The sequence below is a fragment of the Pollicipes pollicipes genome, unplaced genomic scaffold, assembly GCF_011947565.3.
Source record: "Pollicipes pollicipes isolate AB1234 unplaced genomic scaffold, Ppol_2.1 Scaffold_2555;HRSCAF=2994_pilon_pilon_pilon, whole genome shotgun sequence".
Taxonomy (NCBI): domain Eukaryota; kingdom Metazoa; phylum Arthropoda; class Thecostraca; order Pollicipedomorpha; family Pollicipedidae; genus Pollicipes; species Pollicipes pollicipes.
The window spans coordinates 14,128,010-14,152,554 of NW_023596136.1; the positions used below are offsets into that span (position 1 = coordinate 14,128,010).

A 24,545-nucleotide genomic window follows, 5' to 3' on the forward strand; every position below is an offset into this window, starting at 1 on the left:
TGCTCCGGCTCGACGCTGTCGCGTCAACGAGTGCTGGGCTGCCACACCATGGCATTGAAGCTCACACTCCATGCACGTGGAATCATAAATTTGATAGCTAAAAAATATGAGGAAATAGCTGATACAATTACTACGTTGTGTTAACATCGAACATTTCGTTATGCAGTGCTAAGATAGTGGAAACTCTTGCATGAACACAAAGAAGGGAATTTTAAAGGGCGTGTTCCATCGAGAGGATATGCATTGTAGCACACGCATTTGCCAGGTCATGCTCTGATCATATACCCATCGAGGAATGTGGCCATGACACCATATTAAAGAAATGCGTCTAGAGAGTGTGCAATGCATAGGAGGCCAAGCAACGAAATCGTGCGAGCCAAGTAGTGCTGACACAGTGAACCGTGTACTCCTACCGTCAAACCTATGTTCTGAAAATAAAACAAGTCGGTCAGGAACAATACATTGGCGATCGCCAGAACAATGCCATAAATCGTCTTTTCAAACACGATTGCATTATAAATACACACCGTATGGATAATCCCGCAGGTTCAGTCCTATAATGGAACCTGGAACCCATGTTATCACACCGTAGGCATTCAAAATGTTTTGGACTTTGCAAATTGGCAATAAGGATACAAAGAGCTGCAAGGCGGCCCCATAGACCAAAATACCTAAAGCCAGGCTGTGCGTATACATCCTCCAAAACGAAGGGTGGTTACACATCGGGTTTATGAACACGCAAAAATGGAGGGGAAGCCACTCACCGAGCTTATACGCCTTCCAAAAATCTTGGGGATGGTTATATGCACCAGGCGTACGCGCACTTCCAGACCTAGAGGGTTGCGAGTGCAAGCATACAAAAATTTACAAAGAAACTCATATAGAGTTATGACTTGAACCCTATGAGATAGCTTAAAGCTTCATGGTAAAGATATGTCAAAACCTTGATTTTGGAATCACGTAACTTTTATTTCCAAAAGTGACCAAATTACTTGTGCACCAAAAGTGGCCCAGATCTTCTTTTTCGAGATGCCCAAAAGTCCAATGTCCGTGCCATGTTCATTGATAAAATTCGGAATCGGTGCATTCTGAGAAGCAATAAGATACCCCCATTTCGGAGAACTGTTGTAGTCTTTGTTTACAAGAGTTTCGGGGAATTGTTGTAGTCTTTGTTTACAAGAGACACACAATTCCAGAATGCACCATAGAGAGGCCCAAACTTGCATTCCCAAGGGGCAACAAATTCAAGGGGGCACCGGTGCTACACTGTGCGGTAGAATACTATGTGCGTATGCTATAATGCCTCTTCATTGACGAAATTCCGATTTGCGTATCCAGTGAGTGGGCAACAAAATATTCACTTTGGGGCATCTTAATATTAACTTTCTAGATATACCAAACACAGGCAAGCCATTTAAAGGGCCTTGAAACTTAGATTCTCAAGGGACACCAAAATCCAGGGGTACCACCGTCATTTTGCTTTCCAGCCTGAAGAAACATTGGACAGGCCGCTCTAGCGAAGGAGCACAGAAAAGTCCTTCCTTTCGATACATCATAACCCGTATTTTCAAAAGGCACCCCATTCCAGGGGCACGACAAATAGCCCCAAATCTTCAATTTCAAGAGACGACCATTCTAGGTGGTGTTGCAATGACCATGCCCGTTAATGAAATCCTGGATCGGCCATTCGGCGAGGACCATCCGACCGTTTCAACCACAGGGCCGATAAGCCGAATTGGCGTTTCGATGCAAGTTATTAGACTCCCTGCACCGTTTTGCGATCATTGGTGTACATCATGATCTCATTAGTGAACATTTTCTTATCTCCGGCATATGACAAAGAGCATCACGAGATGCGCAACGTAATGTACATTTTAACTGACCAGTGTTCACTTCCCACTGCTTGCTCCCGGCAATCGGTAGAGCTTGAAATAAACAATGTATTGGTAGCTCAATTAACCGTCGTGATGCTGCTGATAAAGGCGCCAGCCGGCTGGAAAGAGCGCAATGTTTGCACGCACGCCGGCAACGCCAGCGTAGACCGTGCCGTCGTGACGTAATGCTAGTGTATGGGCCGTGGTGGCCGGGTGGGCGTCACCAGCGGCGTTCTGGACATCGCCGCACATCATTTTGGAACCCTGGCCGCGGTTTTACGCCAGCTTCCAGGATTTTTGGGGGGACATGGAGGATGCATAAGCCCGATGCGTAATCGCCCTCCGTTTTGAGGAGTGTATACGGACGGTCAATGCTTTTAAGCCCAGGAGTTGCTCACCGCAGTGTTGATAGATGAAAACTACTCGTGTGTCACGGACACAGCACGTTCTTTCTCTTTTAAACACAACTGGCCACCAGGACTGGCCAGTGACCTCCAACTGACCTCTGCGCCGTGTCCGCTTCAAACTCTCAAAGGTGGTGATGTTCTGCACCTCGTACTGCGCCAGGCTGACTCCCTTGTTGAGTGACACTGGCCCAGCCGTGTCCCAGATGTAAGTGACGTCACTGGTGCTGTACCCGTCTGCGGCAACCATCGTCACGCGTTTTGGCCCGTGAAGTGCAGAGCTTCCTATAGTGATCCTTCAGTTGCGTAAAGGGGCTACGTTGCACAATTCATTAGGCAAAGGGTAACAAGGCACCAGCCCCTATGCATTCAGCACTTATGGGTGTTATTGTCCCACACTCTAGCACACCAGTTGTTATGACTTGTAAGTGCCCCTGGAATTCCTGCCGCAGTGTGCAAAACAAGAAAAACGATTAACACCAGGACAGTCATTTGTGGTGATCTAAGAACCTATGAAAATTAAACATTAAAAAGCGATGCACAAAACATGGCGATGCCAGGCAGCACGATAGCAAGGATTCGTATTGCTCCAAAATATTCAAAGTAAACCATTGAGAGGCCACCCAGATTGCTAGATCGACGGATGCTCTTACATGATCCTATTTCCAGTGGGCAGAGCTGACTGTCGAGTGGAAACTTCTTCAGATGCATCGGGCAAGATGCCTTTATGGTCAGCCTGAAATACATCAATGGAGGAAGCAATAACAAATCTACTTCTTTGGTATGTAAGGCTGGTGCGACTGGGAATACACGTCTGACGAGGCTTTTTCACCCGAAGATAAATAAACAGCCACGTGATCTAGGATAGCCGTATTTAACAAATGAATGTTGATAGGTTGATGTAAAACATTTTTTGCCGCACCATGCTTTTGTCTTTTCTTTCCAACTGATGGATTGATTTTCATTGGCGAGCTAGGAAGTTTGTATTTGATAATAATTACGCTCCAGGGATCGATTTTCGAGTGTTTAACTAAACACATCCCCCATCTTGCCATTTTTGGAGAATACATGTGATGTAAAAATTAAAGACTCTCACGACATCCACAATATTCGACTGATCATAACGGACTGCGACACGAAGATGCCGTTATCTGAAAACATCGTGTAAAGTAAAATAAAATATTGCATCGTATATATTAAAGCAATGACATTAAACCCACATGTGCAATAGGTCCAAGCGAGAAAGAAAGAGCTGACTGATGTTCCAATCCGTGTGCACACAAACCATCCCAATACCTTGGTTCCCTCAGAGCGACACTGAATGTCTTTCGAATTTGCCATCTGCCGTGGCAAAACGCTTAAACAGTCCGCTGGGAACAGAAGGGCAGGGAACCCTTGGCCCGCAGCTGTGGCCGAACTGCGTGACCGTAGACTCAGATTTAGACGGAGTCATCACTTAGACATAGACATAGACATAAACGTACATAAAGCGCGGCTCACCTCATAGAGTACGTCAATTCACCATTTTGCTTGATGCGAAGGAATTTGTTGGGGACAGTAATCTTGTGAAGGTATGATTTCTTGCCATTCAGGAAGTACGTGTCTGGTTTCCACACCTGAAAGAAGGCTTGTCATTCAGTTACACATAGCCTAGCAGACAAAGCAGCCAGCCGCTGGTAGGTCGCCCATTAGCTGACTTGCGGTCGGTGATGAATGACTCAGGGCTCGCCTCGCTTTGTATACAACCCGAGGGACGGGCGAACGATAGGGCGTGTCATTGGGGTCAGGGACGTTAACTCGGCGGGTCATTAGGGTCATCAGGATAGTCAAATCATAAGGCGACAGTTTTTATGTTGACCCCAGTCTTTCTGAACCAGCAAACCAGGGTTATCTTTAACCCCGAGGATTGTAATTAACCCTCACCAAGTTTCCAAATTGACTTGTGAACTGTTTCACTGAAGACCACACAGTTACCGACACCCTTCGGATCATTACTTTGACGTATCCGCGAGAAAAATCAACGCTGTTTGAGATCACGGAATCAAACCGTCATCAGTGAAGACTTGCAACACAATGATCTTTGATTGCCCGCAAGCAGCAATCCAAGAATGTATTTCATGTGCCTGGTTTTGTGATATAATCCATCGACTTATTTGACGGGACGTCACTCAGGGTCAGCCGTGCAGGACGGGGTCACAACAGGACACCAGTAAACGTCATGTGGGGTCAACTTATAAGTGTCCAACCACATGAAGTTGTGTTCACCACTCGTGACAAAAAGGTCGTGACAACTAACGCATTTGCGAAACCAGTAACTAATATCGATCACGTGAGAGAGGGACCTAGAACTAATACTCATTGTGCTGACCTGATCTTTATAAGACTTGAGCTTGGACTTGGCTTATCTCGATTTTTCACCTTTAATAAAATTATCATGATTATGACGCTCAAGAACAATCTTTTTGTTTTGTACCAGTCACAAAGCTTCATGACCGTCATTACGTGAGCTAGAGGGCTTGAAGTCGCTGCAAATTTGGGAGATTTATCAGATGTTTTGCGTGCCTGCACCATTAGCCATCTCGTGATTCAGGCCAACTTCATGTTTCCTGCCGGAGATTGAACGGAAATATCTGTCACTTTTACATTTTTCCGATCTGGCAAATGGGACCTTGAGACAGCAGTGGGTAAAAAACACTGTGCTACGCTTGTTGGTGAGACACTCTTGGCGGTGCTTGGCTGAGCTGTATTGAAAGTGCATATTCTATCTTACCTGTTTTGAACAGCTGCGTACTTACCCCGCGATTTGTAAAGAGGTAATTACCAAATGTCCGTTTGCGTAGCCAATGGGAATGGACTCAGTGGGCACCTACCTTCCATCCCACCCGCATTGGCTTGAGGTTTCAAGTCCCTACACTCGCTTGCAATTTGCCTCTGACTGAAATTGCCTGCGGCCGGCAGCAGCGGCCTTCGAGGTCAGATGAGGTCAGATGGCTAGGTAGGCCGTGCCCAGCATTGCGGCTCGTTACAGTGGTGACACTTAATGCTGCCGTCAAGATGAATTTCACGGTTGGATGGTGGTGTTAGAGTACACACAACAAGCTCCACACAACAACTACTGCTTAGCCAAACGAAACAAAACGGAACGAAATCATGCTGAAGGCACTGACCTTTTCTAGAAATAGCCAGTTCATGGAGAGAACAGGTACCTCCGTGCCGTTGAAGCGCAGTCTCCTGTCAACCCACATCTGACGAAAGTAGCAGTCCAAAATAAACTCCTGGGAACATGAGAGGCACACGTATTTCCGCTCATACACTTAAGATTACGACAGTTTGCTATGCAGATATTGTAAGGTGACACTTTGAGCATTTTCGTGTTGTGACATTCGGAGGTCTTGATATGTTACGAATAACAGAACGAGTTTTAAGTGCTTTTGTGAACAAGATCGCAGCTAGCCTTAAACGTTTTTGGTGGCCTTCAAACCTGCCTTCTTCATGAATCAAAATATGACGCAACCCCAGTGAGACGAACGCAATGCTGTTGGAACGGATACGGACCACAAATTTAACATGCAAATGTCTGCGGGCTCTGCAAATGTGCTAACTGCCAGACTTCCGTCACCTTCCACGAGTGCTCACGAGATGACGGTGAGTGACGTACCTCGTCTTTCTCCGATATTGGTCCCAGGGATTTGATGACCAGGTTGACTCTGATTTCCGTTGGGGCGCCTGAAAAGCATACTAATTGTCAGCATGCCACATCACTAAACGCTGCTGTATGCACGTCAGTGCATGCGAGGCTAAGCCCGAGAAAAAAACGAAGCCAATGAACACGCGCAAATGCCATATTTGCTCATAGCAAGCAAACGCAGTAACGGCTGCGATGTACTTTAATTTTGCCGATTGAGTCTGGCGAGGAAGAAAGTGTTTTTAGTGAATAACCATAAGCACAGTAGGCAGGGTTTCGTTCAATGCTGCCCATCATTAAGCCACTGTAAAAATCAAAGAAGTATCCCACTAAACCTTTTCCCTAGCCAAACTAAAGAACTTTCATCTGCACAATATATATATATATATATATATATATATATATATATATATATATAAAGTATAACGAATGAAAAGCATTCATGGATTATCCTTCTTAAAGCGGGAATGGGTATGAATGGGAAGCGGAAGTGAGCGACATTAACCTAGCTTGCAAAAAGACCGTATATTCTGGCCGCAGATCATCGGAGGTCGCTCTCAGTCCAACTCCCGAGGTGAAGCTTTGAGCACCAGCATTCAACAGCTATCGACTTTAAGATTAGATTTAGAAGGCCCAAGCGCCAAAAACTTGCTAGCAGGATCTTAAACATAAATATTACAAATAAAACAAGGAATCTTCTAACCGTGAGCTCACATCTGTGCTCAATTCCTCACGTGCGGCATTGCTGCTTCGACGGGTCTTCTCGCTCCATGACTCCGTGGCTCTGACGTCATCGAAAGCAAACCTATGATTACGTTTCCTTTAATTCAGCTGGAGTATCCAGCATTACAGGGTTACGCTGGCTGTTCATGTGATACGTGAGCACCCTCCATGAGGACTAACCGTAAATGCGGTGCATTGCGTGCACAGATCCCTCGATGATCTGTCACTGTTGGCGCGAGCCGTGACCGCTGCCAGTCACGGCTGGCATGGTGGTCCCGAAGCCACGGGAAGATACTTATGTTCATATCCACAGAGACCAGCGCCTTTTTGGAGTCCAAAATATCCGGCAAAGACCAAGGAACCAGTACTATTTTATTAAATATGGGTTCACCCATCTCCAGCCCTATTCACAGCATCGAAAATAACTACTGACTGGCCCGGCGGAACAATGAGAGGCGACAATAGCCTTTATTTAGTCAGCGACCCAATAAAGCCGTCGAGGAAAGCTGTGGGACCCGAACGCCGCGGACCGTCATTCGCTGGCCCGACACTCTTATTTGCCAATCGACCTCATTGGAGAGGATAGCAGTATCAGTTGTTGCTGCGTGTCGTTCGTCACGACCTCGACAAAGGACGCCGCGCTCTGGCTCGCTGGGCTTCAGCGAGTTTGACGTCCCCCGGCTGACCGTCATGCCGGCGGCGTGGTCTGGTCAAACCTCGACGTTTCGTGGTGTGTGGAGCTGGGGCCTGCTCATAAGCTTCGTCGCATTCTCTTGGGAGGCGGGCACCATCCACAGGTAAGTTAGCGGCTCGCCACGCCGGGACACTCGGCCAACTTATACGGCCCTGCGGCCGGCAAAGTTTTCCAACGCCGTCAAAATGTTCCATTTCTGAAGTCGGCGCGCATCGCAAAGTTCGTGTCCGGCGGATGAAAGGTCATACTTTGATGGGAGCGTGCCCAAACATGTCCGCGGCAGTGCCGGCGTCCGGCGGGTTGCCGTGCGGAGGTTCTGTAGCCCATTCGTGATGCCGTTGCGTCGTCCATTGCTGGCGTAACGTTAGCTGCGTGGCTGGCGTTACGTTAGCTGGGTGGAAATTCGTATCAGAAGAAATCATGGATGACAAGGTATGGATAAACGAATTATCTCAGGCTCCTTATATTCAAATCAAACCCTTGTGTCCCTAAAAGCCGTTCTACTAAGTTGCCATGCGAGTGTAGTGCAGGTAACGATAAGACAATGTTCGAGGTACATCCTAAACTTAAACTGTAGGTCGTGTGATACTCCAATTATAAACGCTACCTTATGCGTCATCAGCTTGCATATCGATAATCATACTGCGCTCTTCTATATCATTAATGGTTTCTGTCTGGACGTGTGTGCTTCTCGTGCGTATTTCATTTAGTTTCAAATTTCGTAGTCTTTCGCGTTTTCTGTCATAAGTAGCGTCTCTCAGTATCTACATGTAAATACCATGACCTAGTGCTGTGCGCGAGGCCACCGTGAGAGGCAATGTTATCGTTTAAACATTTTAGTTTTTGTTAGTGGAGGAGATTCAGAGCTGGTTAGGACGACGCAGATAGTGTGTATGTGGTTTGCATTCTGTAGATATTGTATTGTCATTGTCACACATATGTAATGCATCGTATTTCGGTTTCCCTTCTGCCACGAAATGGAAATTTGACACTGAAAAATAGTTAAACGGAATACCAATCCAACCGGTTGATTTTGTCTCGGTCTTTAGTGTCAAAGTTATAACATAAATCAAAGCATCCGAAACCCAAGCCAAATACCGACGAAACCAGATAAACTGCACCAAGATGGCCCGGCTCAGATCAACAAAATGTCTTCGCCTTAGCATCATCATCTGCTGACACCTATCGTCACTTCAGCAGTCCAGCCTCAGTCTTGGCAAGAATTCGGTCCACGCTGTTCCCCATGCTGTAATCGTCGTCTCGCAATCTGCATCTTTTGTTCGTTCTGTTATTCTTGGCATCCGTCCTGCTCGACCATTCTATTTTCGCATCCATCTTGGTCCCGAAAACACAATCTGACAGTTCACTCGATCTCGCTCGACCATTCTAGCCCGGGACAATTAACGACAGATGGCACGGGCCACGACAAAAACCGAGCTGCGGCACTTTGGGAGGCGTCCAATCTTCCATCCCGTCGTCCCGGCGCTGGCCAGACCTTGCAGCTTCGCACCATCACCAGGCCGGCCAGCATTCCCGGAGACACCCCACTAACCGTGATTCAATAAGACACGAGCCTATGCTCGGCTCTTATCCCGACGCCAGGAGGAGACGGAGCTCTCGCGATCGCGTTTCGGTGGCATCATGGTTATCAAATCTACAGATGTGCCTGAACCACAGTGAATTTCTTACGTGCATGAACTGCTCAAATCCGAGCTGAAGCCCATCTTTTGGACCAGTCCACCGTCGACGGCAGTAAACGCATGCTTCAAGGCGAATATATTGGGCGTCTATCCCTCGTTTTTTCTGCAGACAAATGACATTTTCTTGCGGCCAAAAGCAATTCATAGGCAAAGTTATTTGAGGTCGGACGACGAACCGGTCACGCGACGTCACGCGCTGCTGTCCTGGTCTCCTGGCGCCACGTATGACAAAACCATCCTTGAGCCCGCTACTTGCATACATTACTTTCCATCTCACTTCGTGCAGGCTGTTAAAAGTAAGGATAGACCGGGTAGATAGGTAAGGCTAGTCCACGCATCTTTGACGTTTTTCTCAACAAAACCATGTCATAACTTACCAACCATAGCCTAGAAATAACCATAATATAGCCCATGCAGGTTTGGTCTTTCCCGGCGTTGGCAAGTTTCATGTGCTACTCGTTACCACCATCGCCCGCGAGATGCTCATGAGTTTTCAGATAAATGAGCTCAGTTTAGAGACCTGGCACCTCCTGAGCCGTGACCAGCACCTCCTGAGCCGCGATCCAGCTGAGCTCGAAGCGGATCCGACATCTACTGAACCCTGTGACAGATAAGCTCAGTTATCCGGCATTCCCTGAACTCCCTGAATCCCTGATATCCCTGAAATATAAATAAATAATATAATATAATAATCCCTGAAATATTCCCTGAATCAACCGGAGTCCGCTGAGTTTTGAATCGGCCCACCTGCAGCTACATACCAACTGATCGGCTCTATCTAGTGAATTGCAGGAATATAGGTTCAGTTTCATAAAAATACACATTATGTGCTTCTCCAGAAATCAAAACATCTCATAAAAAGCGTTTCTATGCACAGGACGTAAAACGCGAATTTTTGTTTGGTTTGTACCTAATGTACTTAGTTCGTATAGAGAATAAACGTTAAACGGATATTTGGGAATTTGGTCATACCAATGTGAATAAACAAGAATTGTTTGTCTTGTTTGCGATGAAGTGAAAGGATTCAAAATGCCCCCAGATACCAAGAGATTTGAAAACAACGTGGCATTATCATGGCATGACGGAGAGATGACTACAAATTAGTTTAATTAGTACACCTGTAGTTTAAAGGTATCTAGAATCTAAGTCTCTGCCTGGATGTTGTACGAATGTTGTACGATAAAAACCGACGAGCCAAGGAAGGGCAATTTTATTTCATGACCAGCTGAGTCATTTTGACTCCACTTAACTCCAAATGACATTTTAAGGTTAAGACAGCCAATCAAGTAAACGTATACATGTAGGATCAGTTGACAACCTATCCAAGAAGTGTTCGGATCGGAAAAACTATAATGACTTTGAAACAGTCTTAAGGGTACTGAGCTAATTACCTGGGACCCCCCTGAGCCCACCGCCCAACTGTCACAAGAACTGGGTGTAACGCGAGCACAGTGAACCCGATCATGAGCGAAGATGTCACCACTATATACCTACAAGATGTGGACTTGCTAGAGCCTTCCAGCCCAATATGTAGATGGCTGGTTGATGATTGAATCTCTGTTCTCTGTTCTCTGCTCTTCCTGTTCATGGTTGAATGGATAAGCGTGGAATTCTTGCAGCAAGGGCGGTTGTTTCGATGGAGCCCACATTACCTAGAGGGCAGCGTGAGCGGTAAAAAAGGAATTGGAAAGCCAACGTTCCCGACTTGGTAGAGGACGGGTCATTGCAAAGCAAAAAAACTAACGCATGGTGCACAGCGTGCGTACTACAAACCCAACGCCTCGGGTTTCCATAGTCATATTCAGTTCGAGAACCCCGACGACAGCGTCATGGAAATAAACATCGAGCGATGCCGAAAGGTGTTCCACATGTTCTAAATTTCGTTAAAGCGGGTTTGTGTAGATCGTTACGCCCAACGGCGCCAGCGGGATGGCGCGGCTCCCCATATCCGCTGTATGACCTTGTTTGGGCTGCAGGAGTGGTTCGGTCCAGATTGATCTCGCGCAAGCCGACGGATGGATGGCAAAAACTGCCTCCTGATGTATTTTAAGAACATAAATGCAACCGTACGCGGCTTAAAAGCGTACCGGTTATTATTTAAGCATGTCACTGTAAGTACCGCTCTTTGAGCTCTGACTTGGCTTAGCTGAGGTACATGCCAACTCCTGCACACTTGACGACCTCAGCTCAAGTTTTCTCTTCCCTAGGTACGGAAATATCCTCCTTGCACGAGAGTCTTCGTTGAGAAGGAACACTTTTTCTCACCCCAGCTGTTGGTAATCTCAGACAAAAATCTACTCCGATCGGTTCGAAACGTCATTTCCATATGAAAGCAGAGGCTGTCATTTGTTCGCCAAACAGCAGTGGCGGGAAAAATGCGACTAGATAAGGTGTGCGGTGCTCTCTCTCTCTCTCTCTCTCTCTCTCTCTCTCTCTCTCTCTCTCTCTCTCTCTCTCTCTCTCTCTCTCTCCTCTCTCTCTCTCTCTCTCTCTCTCCTCTCTCTCTCTCTCTCTCTCTCTCTCTCTCTCTCTCTCTCTCTCTCTCTCTCTCTCTCTCTCCTCTCTCTCTCTCTCTCTCTCTCTCTCTCTCTCTCTCTCTCTCTCTCTCTCTCTCTCTCTCTCTCTCTCTCTCTCTCTCTCTCTCTCCTCTCTCTCTCTCTCTCTCTCTCTCTCTCTCTCTCTCTCTCTCTCTCTCTCTCTCTCTCTCTCTCTCTCTCTCTCTCTCTCTCTCTCTCTCTCTCTCTCTCTCTCTCTCTCTCTCTCTCTCTCTCTCTCTCTCTCTCTCTCTCTCTCTCTCTCTCTCTCTCTCTCTCTCTCTCTCTCTCTCTCTCTCTCTCTCTCTCTCTCTCTCTCTCTCTCTCTCTCTCTCTCTCTCCCCTCCTCCTCCTCCTCCTCCTTCCTTACACCCAATCAGCGGCCCCCTGAGACGACACAGCCACAGCGTTGAGATACACTCTGGTTTCTTTCCGTGACCGGCCAACTCATTAATACATTTAGATATGTTTCGCATCTATATCAAACACAACCAAGCTCGGCTTGTTGTGCTGGCCCTGATTCTGACCCGACAAATATGTGATTTTCCATGTGTTTATTCAGTGTCAATATTGCCGCGGCCGCTAAGCCATGGCGTTGGAACGTATTTAAACAGCGCGCCGCAGTCATCACACAGCCCACCGTGGAAGACGTGCGCGTACAGCGAACGAAAACCCGCACTCGCTGCAGCACCATTAAAAGTCACCATCGTTTGAGAGATAATGCGTCCATTTTTCCCCAGTCAAATATTTTTGAAAATATATCATAGGAGCGCTGTGCATTAGAGCCTATCCAGACAATAGGAACAGCATGACTAAGACCCGATCGGCCACTTAAGACAACGGACACTTTATTTTTAAGCTGCAATAATGTCAAAGCCGTATGCAGACTTTACCAAACGATTAAAACTAAAGGCCAGGAACAAGTCATTGGTTTTTAGGGTTAGTCTCAAAATTGTGTGTGGAGTTTTTCATTATTTTGAGTTTCGGCACAATCTTGGCTAATTGAAAGAAGCCCAATCCGAAAATTAATATTGAATTCAGAATTGGGGGCGCTGACATGCCTCTGCATGACGTACTGTCCCCAGTGGGTGTCAAGACACCCGCGTACGTCGACTTGTCCGCTGACTGGCTATCGTGACGTGGGAGGTTGCCCTCTTGACTTTGACAAACGCAGATAGATTCAGACACTTTAGGCAACGAGCAACATGCTGTTTTTCAATCCACTGCTTTGCCTTTCTGTGAGTTCAAAAGTAAACAAGGGGATGCGTCCCCCCCCCTCCCCCCCGCCCTCTCGTTGGGCGAGGATGTAAAAATGGTTCGATAGGGCGAGACTAACAAGTGTAAGATGTCGTCTTGCGTATCAGCTGGTCTTGTGAAATCCATGAGCAGGGAGCAGCATGGCTTGCTGATTTATCTAGTAAAAGTGTGTTGCCAGGCTTGTGTCATTACTAATAGAGTTTCCGCAAAGAAAGTTGAGATATCTCCTGCTCCACAGCGTATCTTTATTGTTACCGATTTACTCTGATCCGACAATTACTCTGATCCGAAATGAATGCAGTGTTGGCATTGGCATACTCGTATAAGAAGCGGGCATCTACATGCAAGCACGGCGGTGCAGCATCTCCCAGACCGGTGCTGCGGCACAGCATCCTGCACAATGCGGCTCCGCTGCAGTTTCCGTTATCACAGTGTTGCGGCGCAGCATCCCAGAAGATGGCGTAATGACGCAGTGTTTCGAAGCAGCGTGACTGCGCGGGCTTCGGCAGCACAGTGTTGTGCTGCAGTATTATGTAAAACGACACTGCGGCGCAGTATCGTGCATACTGGCGTTGCGGTGCAGTATTTTGTCCAACGGTGTTACGTTACAGGCTTTATAGAATGCTTCGCGCCGCGATGTTGCGAGTCTTCATTCACATAATACCAATTTCAAGCCCCCCTTGTTCTGCTACGTCGGTATCAGTTAATTTTAACGGTAGCAGCTATGTCCTCGCTAAAGAAACCCATTTTCAATCGATAAGGAGCCCTCCTCGGAAAAGGATCCATCGCAGCTCGCTGAGAAACACACACTGGGACTCGTGATGAGGGCTTCAGCGGCGTCCGCTGGGCGTGGAATCCAAACTATGCGGAGCATCGACTGAACGGAGGTTCGGCAGCACGGGGCTTCACCGATGGTCGCTGCCTGAGGCGGTCCTGAGAAGTCAGCACCAGGCGGCGGTGGAAGAAGCGCTGAAGCGACGCGTCGCCGCGTGCCGACGCGCTCGCCCTTGCATGGATCAACGAGGAGCGGTGCTGAGCCGGCAGCCGGCTCCGCCGCCGCGGCGCACACAGGCGCTCCACTGACTTCAGTGGCGACGGAAGCTGTGAAGTGCAGGCCGAGGGCTTCGTAGAGGATCACAATGCCGTCAGATATTGTTGTTAGCGCGGAATCATCAGGGCCTGAGGCGTTTTTAAACTTGTAATGCGACGATGCGTCGCGAAGGCAGAGCAACACAGCTGAAGTGTTTTTCTTGCGCCTCTGTATTGGATAAAATTGCTCCTTGCGCGGATGACTACCTGGAATACACGGCACCAGCCAATTCCTCTCAATGCGTTCATTTTCGGATCAATGCAGCTTTCAGCGCAGACCGAACAACACAAGGGGAGCCTGCATCGTTCTTTGGTTGGGAAGCAATTGACAATGCTGTGGATTTTATACCACTGTATGTTGGGCTTCGTTCACCAGGCACGAACGGAATACGATAAACATTTCTATGACTTCGGTACCGGTTTCAGTAATTTCATCAAAAGTCAAAGGTAATCAATTAGTTCTTGGAAAGTCACAGGCAAGCAATCTGAGGTTTACAGTCAAAAGCCACTACTTAGAGCTTAGCAGTCCGAGGTGAAGAGACAGGGGTAAACAGGCAGGGGCCAACACTCAACAGGTCAACAGCAGGGGGTGGGCGCGATCAGACAGGTCAGTGATCAGACGCTGGCAATCAGAGGGGATTATCCGAGGCAAGCAGTCAGGGGTCAACAGACAAAGATCATCAGACATGGGTTTGTGGCCAGGGGTCAACAGCCAGAGGTCAACAGACAAAGATCAGCAGACACAGGTTTGTGGCCAGGGGTCAACAGTCAGAGGACGACAAAAATCAGCAGTTTCACCTTAACCACCAAAGGTCAGCGGCCAGAGGTCAACAGACAAAACCCGAAATCAGAGGTGTGCGGTCGCGGTGCTCATGGTGAACACTTGCCTCTGCAAACGAATTGGATCTGCGGAATTTTGACCTCGCGGTACTGACAGCTGGTATTAAGTGTACCTCACCTCACCTCACCTCACCTCACCTCACCTCACCTAACCTAATCTAACCTAACCTAACCTAACCTCACCTCACCTCACCTCACCTCAGCTGGCGATTAGTGCTGGCGGTGCTAGAGCGGCGTACATCGCTGGTAATACCGGCACTGTGGATACTAAATCCTGCTGACTCGCACTGAATAAAATTATATTAGTTAACGACGCAAGAACTAATGTGATCCTGCTGGACACTCGGAACCCATGAATTTAAGTGTGTGCCGGTCGCTGCTATTCACATGTTTAAGACAATGTTCAACCCTCATAAAACATCCCTTGGGAGCCGACGGGTCGATGTTGGCAACCCACCAATTAATCGAGCCTCCAGCCGTCCGTGCTTCAGCAATCACGCTACGCTGGCACGAGCCTTGTCCCCGCACGCGCCGGCGCTGGCGCGTGAACAGGTCCCGGTGTCGGCTGCGGGAGTCGGTCGGAGTCGCGACTGCGGCGGAGACGCTCCCCGCTCGCGCCGGAAGCCCAGAACGGAGCGGGACGAGCCGTCCCCGCCGCGCCAGGGGCTGTTTTTGCGGGAAGAAACGAGACGGAGCCATTTCTGGAACGGTCACCGCTGTTATTTCCGCACAGAATTGATCCATTGGGTCTCATTTCAGATGCCGCAAGACTAATGGATGCCTTGATTCAGATAGTAAATTATTTATTATAGATCTATACATGGCAGAATAGTGTTTTAAGGATGAGGCAAACTTCGTCAATTCTTCATTTTGGCTTCTACATTACGCCCGTCCGTCCTTAGATTACACAAAATAAACTACTTGATATACTGGAGATACTTCATCTATATTTTTATATTTACATTGACATATTTGTGTGGATACCATCGTAGCCCATGCGTAATTTAGTCACGTGACTCGGCATGCATTGTCAGCTAGCGGTCCTATGTAGTCGAATCGGGATAATAACTTCCTGCTGCTTCCTCTAACCCCCTGCTGCCATGGTATGACCACCGCGGGTGGCGGGCTAGAGTGGCGGTGGCTCAGTGAAGCCTGGCTGACGTCGTCTTCCTCTAACCCCCTGCTCCCATGCTATGACCACCGCGGGTGGCGGGCTAGAGTGGAGGTGGCTGAGTGAAGCCTGGCTGACGTCGTCTTCCTCTAACCCCCTGCTGCCATGGTATGACCACCAGGGTGGCGGGCTAGAGTGGCGGTGGCTGAGTGAAGCCTGGCTGACGTCGCCTTCCTCTAACCCCCTGCTGCCATGCCATGACCACCGCGGGTGGCGGGCTAGAGTGGCGGTGGCTGAGTGAAGCCTGGCTGACGTCGCCTTCCTCTAACCCCCTGTTCCCATGCTATGACCACCGCGGGTGGCGGGCTAGAGTGGCGGTGGCTGGGTGAGGCCTGGCTGACATCGCCTTCCTCTAACCCCCTGCTCCCATGCTATGACCACCGCGGGTGGCGGGCTAGAGTGGCGGTGGCTGGCTGAAGCCTGGCTGACGTCGCCTCCCGCCGCCCATGACGTATGCATGGTTTGGCTTTCGGGCCGGGCGCAGGGACGGATCAACGTGGCGATGCGGCGTGTGTGCCGGAGTCACGGAAGTGGCCACCAGCCGGCGCACGCATCAGCAGGCCGTCCTACGACCGTCGTGAATTATTCACCGCGTTGCTTTGTGTGAGGCCCGCGGTAATGCGTTTCTGTCCATTAAACAGGAGTGGACGCCGGGAAACAGGCGGCCATCGCGAGCTAGAAACGCCGACGATCGGATCGCATCCTTACTTTGTTGGGTCGATGTCGCTCATGGAAGTTGGTATCACGTGTGAACATCCCAATCAAGTCATGACGCTGAGCGCTGCAGGAAGCCCCAGCTCGAGCATGTCCATCCATAAAAATATGCGCGCACTTCCGTCAACACTGGACTTAATTTTCCAGACCTTTCTACCAGACCAGATCTGCCTCCCAGACCAAACCTGTCTTCCTGAACCTGTCTTTACAAAGTGACACGATTGGCTGAAGGCGGCACCTTTTCGTGCCACTGGGAACACTTCCGCCTCCCAAAACTCGCCGTCGCACGCGCGTCTGGCCGCTGGGCGCTTCGGCCGCGGTCGCACCACAAAAACCTGGGGGCGGCGCGTGGCCGGCCGCGGCCCGCGCCACGCCGCGGGCGGTAAATCTCGCCGTTCGGCGCGACCTCAGCAGGACAAAGAGGCTCCAGCGCTGATGACGCGGCGGTCACAAAGGCCGGCCGCCCGGGGCCGCGGGGCGAGGGGAGGGCGACCATGTCCACGGCACAGCCAGAGGCCAGCGCACCTAGTGCCGACAGACCGGGGATGGCGTGGCGGTCAGTCGTAGTGCCGACAGGTCGGGGGTGGCGTGGCGGTCTGCCCTAGTGCTGACAGACCGGGGGTGGCGTGGCGGTCGGCCGTAGTGCCGACAGACCGGGGTGGAGTGGCAGTCGGCCCTAGTGCCGAGAGACCGGGGTAGAGTGGCGTTCAGCCCTAGTGCCGACAGACCGGGATGGAGCGGTGGCCGGCACCCGTGCCGGTAGACCGCGGGTGGAGTGGCGTTCAGCCCCAGCTCGGCGGCGCCCGCTGGCCAGGCTGGGACCTTGTTCAGCAGGATTACTCGCGGCCAGCCGATGTGATCCGAGTTTGATTAGAACGTTAGCCGGGGAGCCAACAACGCCCGGTGCAGGATGAAGGACCCGTTTGGCACGCGACGGCCTCGTTCAGCAGCACGTATCCCAACTGCACGCCATGAAAATCGAGCTCAGTTTTGCATAACGATGCACGTTCTTCACACAATTAATAGGCCTGCATTACAAAGTTAGCATGATGCACAACACTCACACCGCAAATGTAATATGCGTCTGACAGTGGCTTTAAATGTTTAAACACCTTAAATGCCCATATCAGCTCGAGATAAGCATTGCAGATGCAGGTAGTAAAGAATCGAAGCAGCATTTTCTCTGCAAGGTCGACTGCCTCAGCGCCTCACGCACATGCGTTCCACTCATCACAATAACGGGGGGAGTCGCGCTTGACCAGCTTCGACGTCCCCGCCCGCCGCCCGGCGCTGACCAGGCCCTCCGGCTTCACCGCCACACCCGTGTGCATGGCCCCCGGTGGCCGCCGGTGGCCGCCGGTGGTCGCTTCATGGCCGCCCGTCCCGCGCGAAATCACCGTCCGGTCCGGCGCCCAGCAGCACATGATGACGACCAAACCTATTCCGAGGCCGACCGAACTGCGGGCCCCCAGGAGCTGAACCGACGCATCACCGCGATTAAAAATGGCCGCCCCTGGCACGCTTCCTGGTCGTCTCGGTCCTGGTCATGCAAGTGCAAGATTGGGCTCAGGCTGTGGACTGCTATCTGGCTTAGGGATGTGTTTTACTGCGCTGCCATGTGTCATTGAGCAAAACGTGGCCTACATGTTCACACAAATGAGAGGCCCCAGATTAAAATGGGTTACGCTCTTGACAAGCCAACTCTGCATGTTTGGCATGGAAACAATCAATGCGAAAAAGCAAACATGCCTTAATGTGAGTGCTCCATATTTGGGTGGGATTTTAAACTGAAATTCCCATATTAAAGATCATTCGGTGCAGTTCACAGCCTGCTCTTCGTAAGACCGAAACGCCTCTAGTTTCTGAGCTATACGTCCGTGAAGATGCAGAGACTTTTTCGTGCAGACTATTTCAAGGTCACCCAGACATTCATCACGCCAAAACAGCATCATTCAAATCCTGTCATTCCACTGGCCATCAGCGATCGAGGGCAAGAAAATGTATCGTCGAATCGTATTTGCTACAACCAAGTAAACTTACTTTGTCATATCTGATGCTGGCTTTATTACCATCAAATGTAGAACATACCCTTTGGGAGACGTAATATAATACCAGTGAGGGAGAGAAAAAGTAATGATTGGAAGTGAAAAGAGTGAAAAGGGAGCAAATTGCAAAAACAAATCAGAAAGGGAGGAAAGATTGAGAGAGAGAGAGAGAGAGCACAGCATTTTGGGTTCTTTCATGGTTATGCGCTGATTTTCGACTTGCATGTGTGATCTCAAACTGCCGCACCACTTAATTTTATTATTTTAAGAAATATAGATTCCATGAAACTGAGCAGCGTGCCAAACCGACTCACTTCATGTGCTGCCGGCACCCGGCCCAATGGTAGATGTGGTTTCAGTGAAAACCGCGATGCTCTACCCCATCCGTCTGCCCGTCTGCGGAAAGGTCTTCTATTGATATATCTCCCCGCCTGCTAGCGCAAGCGTCCGTGTGATGAATTGAGGCCGTCAGATTAAAGAATGAGGGTATTTCGAGAGCTCCATCCACTCTCACCTGCATTTTACTTGATTTATTGTCCTGAAAGTGCGAGCAAACTGCTTGCTTAGGTCTCCAAGCTCCATCATTGGTTAGAAGACAGAGTTACATGACAGTGGTTGCGTGATTTCGACCAGGAATCGTTTTTACCGTAGCTTAAGCTTTGTCTGCTCCTCACCCGCTGCTTCCAGACTGTAACAAATCATGTCGCATTTTCAGCACGTCACCAAGACCTTCCCACACGAAGTTTTTAGTCAGTGCTCCTCGAAAATCCTCGGGGAAATTGGCTTTGATTGGGGAAATTGACGCCGGGTTTCGAAATGAGCCACCAGGCACCGTTCCTTGCACCGCATACGAAAGCTTTCTTAAACCAGTTTTCCTGCCGCCTGGGCTTGACACTCCAACAGCTTCCTTACGTCCGGCACGGGACTTTGAAGCGAAATGCGTCCGCGCGGCGACCACAGACGGACCGGCGGGATCCGCCGGCGGTGGCATCATGCCGCGCGTCGGCCGCGGATGGACCGGCGGGATCCGCCGGCGGTGGCATCATGCCATATTTCAGCGGGCCCGCCGCTCGCTGCCATGCGCGACATCAAGACAAATGCGCCGGCCACGGACACGGGAGCGTCGCTCGATATAGTGCCCGCGCTGCCGGCCGGATCCGGTGTCACCTGGCCGGAAACGGGAGCCGAGGCCGGCCAGGCGCCGGGCGCCGGCACCGCCACACCCCCGCGAAGGGCGACGGGTGCTGGCGACGCCGACACGGTGAGAATGGGCACGCTCACGGTGGCTGAGCACTCAGCTGCTGTTTGATGCAGATCAAGAGGCATATGCGTATGTGTCTAAAGCAAGAGTATGTTTGATTTAAAAAAGGATTGGTCTGACACAAGTCATGCAGCAATGCACTGTCATACATTCAATGGCGTAAGCAGCTTGCTGACTGATATTCCGAACTAAGATATGGTGCCGCGTTTGACACAAAACCTCGGTGCACCATTGTACTCTCTGCGTGGCTAAAGTGAACACTTGCGCCTGATTTACGGACGTGGGTAAGGCTGATGAATATATAAACATCTTCGAGTGGGCCCCTGTCTAACCTCTCATGCCTCTATCTGAATGGCTGAAATGTTCGTGAAGCTCCGTACAATGTTCGTAATGCCTGATGTTCGGGGTAATCAATTTCCTGGTATTTTATTCGACACGGACTTTCCTTAATAGCCTTACGGTTTAGTCTCGCGTTTCGAGCTGTCCTCGGCGTAGTGCCATGAGTCGGGTGTTGGAAGATGGCAGCTTCAGTGACCGATCATTTCTATCTACTTACGTTTGCAGTGTCTGCGCAGATTCGGAGGAATTCCTGTGATTCATGGGCTTTGGTTTTTCTAGTTTTCTCAACACAAACAATGTTTGCAAGACAGCATCCACCAGCATGGTGTAAAGTTGAGGGATCTTACCCGTTACCCAGCATGTCACTGGATCCTGGCGGGCCAAAACTGACGCCAAGATGTCCTCTTTAAATTGTGTGGTGCACAATACATAAAATTGAGGCATGACACTCAGGTTTGCACAATCACGCATTAGCTGATCAATCTTGAGCACGATTTAGCCGCATTCACATCGCTTCACGACGAGATTGAACAGTAGAATATTACGTCCTCATTGTTTGCATTGACGCATCCTCTACCTAGGATCATCTCAGGCTTTACACAGAGCTGGGGCTCGGCGGCTGTCTACAGACAACTGTGGTCCGGCGGCGGGTCGCCCCGGTCCAGGTCACTCGGCTCGGCTCGGCTCGGCGGCTGGCGAGCCTGCGGTCAGTCGGCACTCCGACTCTAGACTCGCAGAGTCGCGACACGGCGCGAGGCCGGGGTGGCGGGCGGGGAGGCGGGCGGGGAGCGCGCGAGCGGGAGACCAGCGGCCATCGATCGTGTGGACCAGGGCGCGCGCCCGGCCCGCCGCGAGACGCCATGAGAGGGCCCGAGCCGCGGCTCGCCGAGCGTCGCCCTCAATGGCCGCGCTCGCCGCCCTCTCAGCCGACCGCGAGGCCGTACGTCACCGGACGGCGTGTTTAGTCGGGACGGTGGCGCTCATTACGCGGCCCACTGTCGGCCGAAACAGACGGCCGGCGTCGGACCGCCAGCCGGCCCGGTCGGCGCTGATCACCCACTCAAGTGTCGGCTCAGAGCCGGCGACGGCAGGTCATGTGTGAGGGGGCGGGGTCGGCCGGGCACCGCTCGCTCCACGGCCTGTTGAGACCGGGTGTCATGGGTGCCAAACGAATCGAATGGGCCGTCGGCACAGCCGTGCCACAATTAGTGTAGGTCTAGGCTAAAGAACTTCGCGGATGGGATGTCCTCTAAGCAATCCAGCCGCCGCCGATAGAGGTCACACCCACGCCCACCCGCGGCTCCTTCCTTATCAGTTATACCCACGTTGCCCATTCTTTTTCTAGGAAAACATTCCAAAGTATAAAAGCGTTTCAATACCATACTGACACAAATAAAATCTACTAGGTAAATATATTTTTCTAAATTTCTCAAAAATGGCCTTGGGTTCAGAGCACCTGCTAAGCACAGCTTGTGACGTGTACCCTGAACCAACCATCCAAGTTGTGTTGTCCATTTCAACGGATAACTTTGCCTCCGTCTTTTCGTCGGATAAGAACGTGGAGGATTTTACGTGTCGTACAATGCCGCACAATCGTACACAGCAGCTGACTTAAATAGTGCGTGCAGAGCCGCTCATGCCCAAAGAAAGAACCAAAACACCATTCTGTTGTATTTCTTGTGGATCCACCCGATGCTCTGTAAGCGTCTCAGCCATGACCCGTGCCCATGGCCTTAATTCTCCCCAAAACCTGTCACCAACCCTGTTCGCGTTGTATTAAGTCTGGATACCCCTGGGTTGACCCTGAACCGCGAGGACCTCCAGCCCGCGCCGTCTGTGAGGACCTCCAGCCAGCGCCGTCAGTGAGGACCTCCAGCCCGCGCCGTCTGTGAGGACCTCCAGCCCGCGCCGTCTGTGAGGACCTCCAGCCAGCGCCGTCTGTGAGGACCTCCAGCCTGCGCCGTCCGTGAGGACCTCCAGCCAGCGCCGTCTGTGAGGACCTCCAGCCAGCGCCGTCAGTGAGGACCTCCAGCCAGCGCCGTCTGTGAGGACCTCCAGCCAGCGCCGTCTGTGAGGACCTCCAGCCCGCGCCGTCTGTGAGGACCTCCAGCCAGCGCCGTCTGTGAGGACCTCCAGCCAGCGCCGTCAGTGAGGACCTCCAGCCAGCGCCGTCTGTGAGGACCTCCAGCCCGCGCCGTCCGTGAGGTCGACCACGTTCTCAATCCGGTATCAAGCTCGCGCCAAACCCCTTCTTCCGCGCTCCGCCTGCCACCAGCGGTGTGTTGGCGTCCCATCAGCCGCAGTGCTATTGTCGGGGTCACGCTTCCTGCCGTGGTGGCGCGGACCTGTGCCGGGATCAAAGGCCACGACCGTCACGCGACGTCTGTCTGGGGTGTTGACACTCGACCGGCGGCTCGGGCAAAGACTGCACCCGGGTCGTCGCGCTGTGTGCTTATGATCCGGGGCAGTGCGGTCAGGATTTGGACTCACGAATGAGGGCGCTCAGTGCGTATCTGGAGATGCCATAAGCGCACGGCAAGCGTGGCGATCCGGGTGCCGCCGCACAGGTTATTCGATGCATTTCAAAAGTCATCTCCGCGGCCCAGCTTTATCGAGGGCGGTTTTGCCATGCGAGGCCGACGATTGCAGGCTGCCAGGTAAGCAGGGGTAGAGTGTCGACTGCCGAGTGAGCAGGGTACAGAGAGTGTCGACTGCCGAGTGAGCAGGGTGCAGAGAGTGTCGACTGCCGAGTGAGCAGGGGTAGAGTGTCGACTGCCGAGTGAGCAGGGGGCAGAGAGTGCCGACTGCCAGATGAGCAGGGGGCAAAGAGTGCTGGCTGCCAGGTGAGCAGGGAAGCAGAGCGTTTCGGCTGTCAGGTGGCCAGGGAGCAGAGAGTGTCGGCTGCCGGGCGGGCAGGGAGCAGAGAGTGTCGGCTGCCAGGTGGGCAGGGACCAGAGAGTGTCGACTGTCAGGTGGGCAGGGAGCAGAGAGTGTCGGCTGCCAGGTGCGCAGGGACCAGAGAGTGTCGACTGTCAGGTGGGCAGGGAGCAGAGAGTGCCGGCTGCCAGGTGGGCAGGGACCAGAGAGTGTCGACTGTCAGGTGGGCAGGGAGCAGAGAGTGCCGGCTGCCAGGTGAGCAGGGACCAGAGAGTGTCGACTGTCAGGTGGGCAGGGTGCAGAGTGCCGGCAGCCAGGTGAGCAGGGGCAGAGAGTGTCGAGTGCCAGATGGGCAGGGCGCAGAGGGACGAGCGGCGCTTGCGTCCGCACCAACACATTGGCCGGCCTTGAGGCCTCTGTGGCTAGAAGCTGCTAGCAACGGCGCACTGACTGACAGACAAAGCGTGTCAGCCACTGACTATTATCTTTGTCACTATCATATCAAGACCGTGCAGATGTCAATTTTGTTTTGGGTTGATGGTGAAGTGTCGATGTTTGGTTTTAATGCTCCCATGTGCTGATCGTCGCATGACTCTGTAAATGGCGCGCTTGATACGTGAATGCGCTTCAGAGGAAACTTAAGTACAGCAATAACTTCCTTTGAACTAAAAAAGTTTCCGTTCGCGCTGCCTAAGAAACAAGAGACTGAGTGAGAGGGAGAGGGAGGGAGAAAAAGGCTTATTGGAGAAAGAATATATATATATATATATATATATATATATATATATATACCTTCGTGTGTATACAAATATTACATGTTCGTGTATATTTGTGCTCACCCCAGACCGACTAATGTGGTGGCGCAGGCGCAGACGCCGCTCGCTTCGCCCCACAAAAACACACACAAATATATATATATATATATATATATATATATATATATATATATATATGTATGTGTGTGTATGTGCGTGTGTGTGTGTGTGTGTGTATATACATGTTTGTGTGTATGTATGCATGTTTCATTAAAAACTACCACTGATAATGCCAAGGTTTCAAAGTGCCTTTACAAGGTCTCCAGGACGTTTTGCTCTCTAACGAGAAAACTTTTATCAGGAACCGTCCAGTTGAATGTTTACATGGATTGAAGAACATGCTTCAGAACTCGTCACGATAACATTGTGGCTGCACGGCTATAACCAAAATCATACATATGTGGGTAGGTAACATTCCAGATCTCTTCCAGCCGAAGCTTTTCGATTTTTTTTTTAGAAACATTCAGTGACATGCATGGTGCAGACGCGAGAAAACGCACTCCTATATCCTGGCCATGTCTCT

At 50.8% G+C, this 24,545-nt stretch overlaps 1 protein-coding gene across 1 annotated transcript in view; it reads right to left on the reverse strand.

Annotated features, from left to right (window-relative positions):
* Positions 1-24,545, reverse strand: part of LOC119098379 (gamma-aminobutyric acid receptor subunit alpha-6) — a 42,958-nt gene that overhangs the window by 12,976 nt on the left and 5,437 nt on the right. The window contains exons 2-7 of the mRNA XM_037221300.1: positions 5,937-6,004; positions 5,446-5,553; positions 3,779-3,894; positions 2,932-3,014; positions 2,378-2,515; positions 414-428 (exon numbers count right to left, since the gene is read on the reverse strand). Coding sequence (XP_037077195.1) covers positions 414-428; positions 2,378-2,515; positions 2,932-3,014; positions 3,779-3,894; positions 5,446-5,553; positions 5,937-6,004 — 528 coding nt within the window. The remainder of the gene's footprint in view (positions 1-413; positions 429-2,377; positions 2,516-2,931; positions 3,015-3,778; positions 3,895-5,445; positions 5,554-5,936; positions 6,005-24,545) is intronic.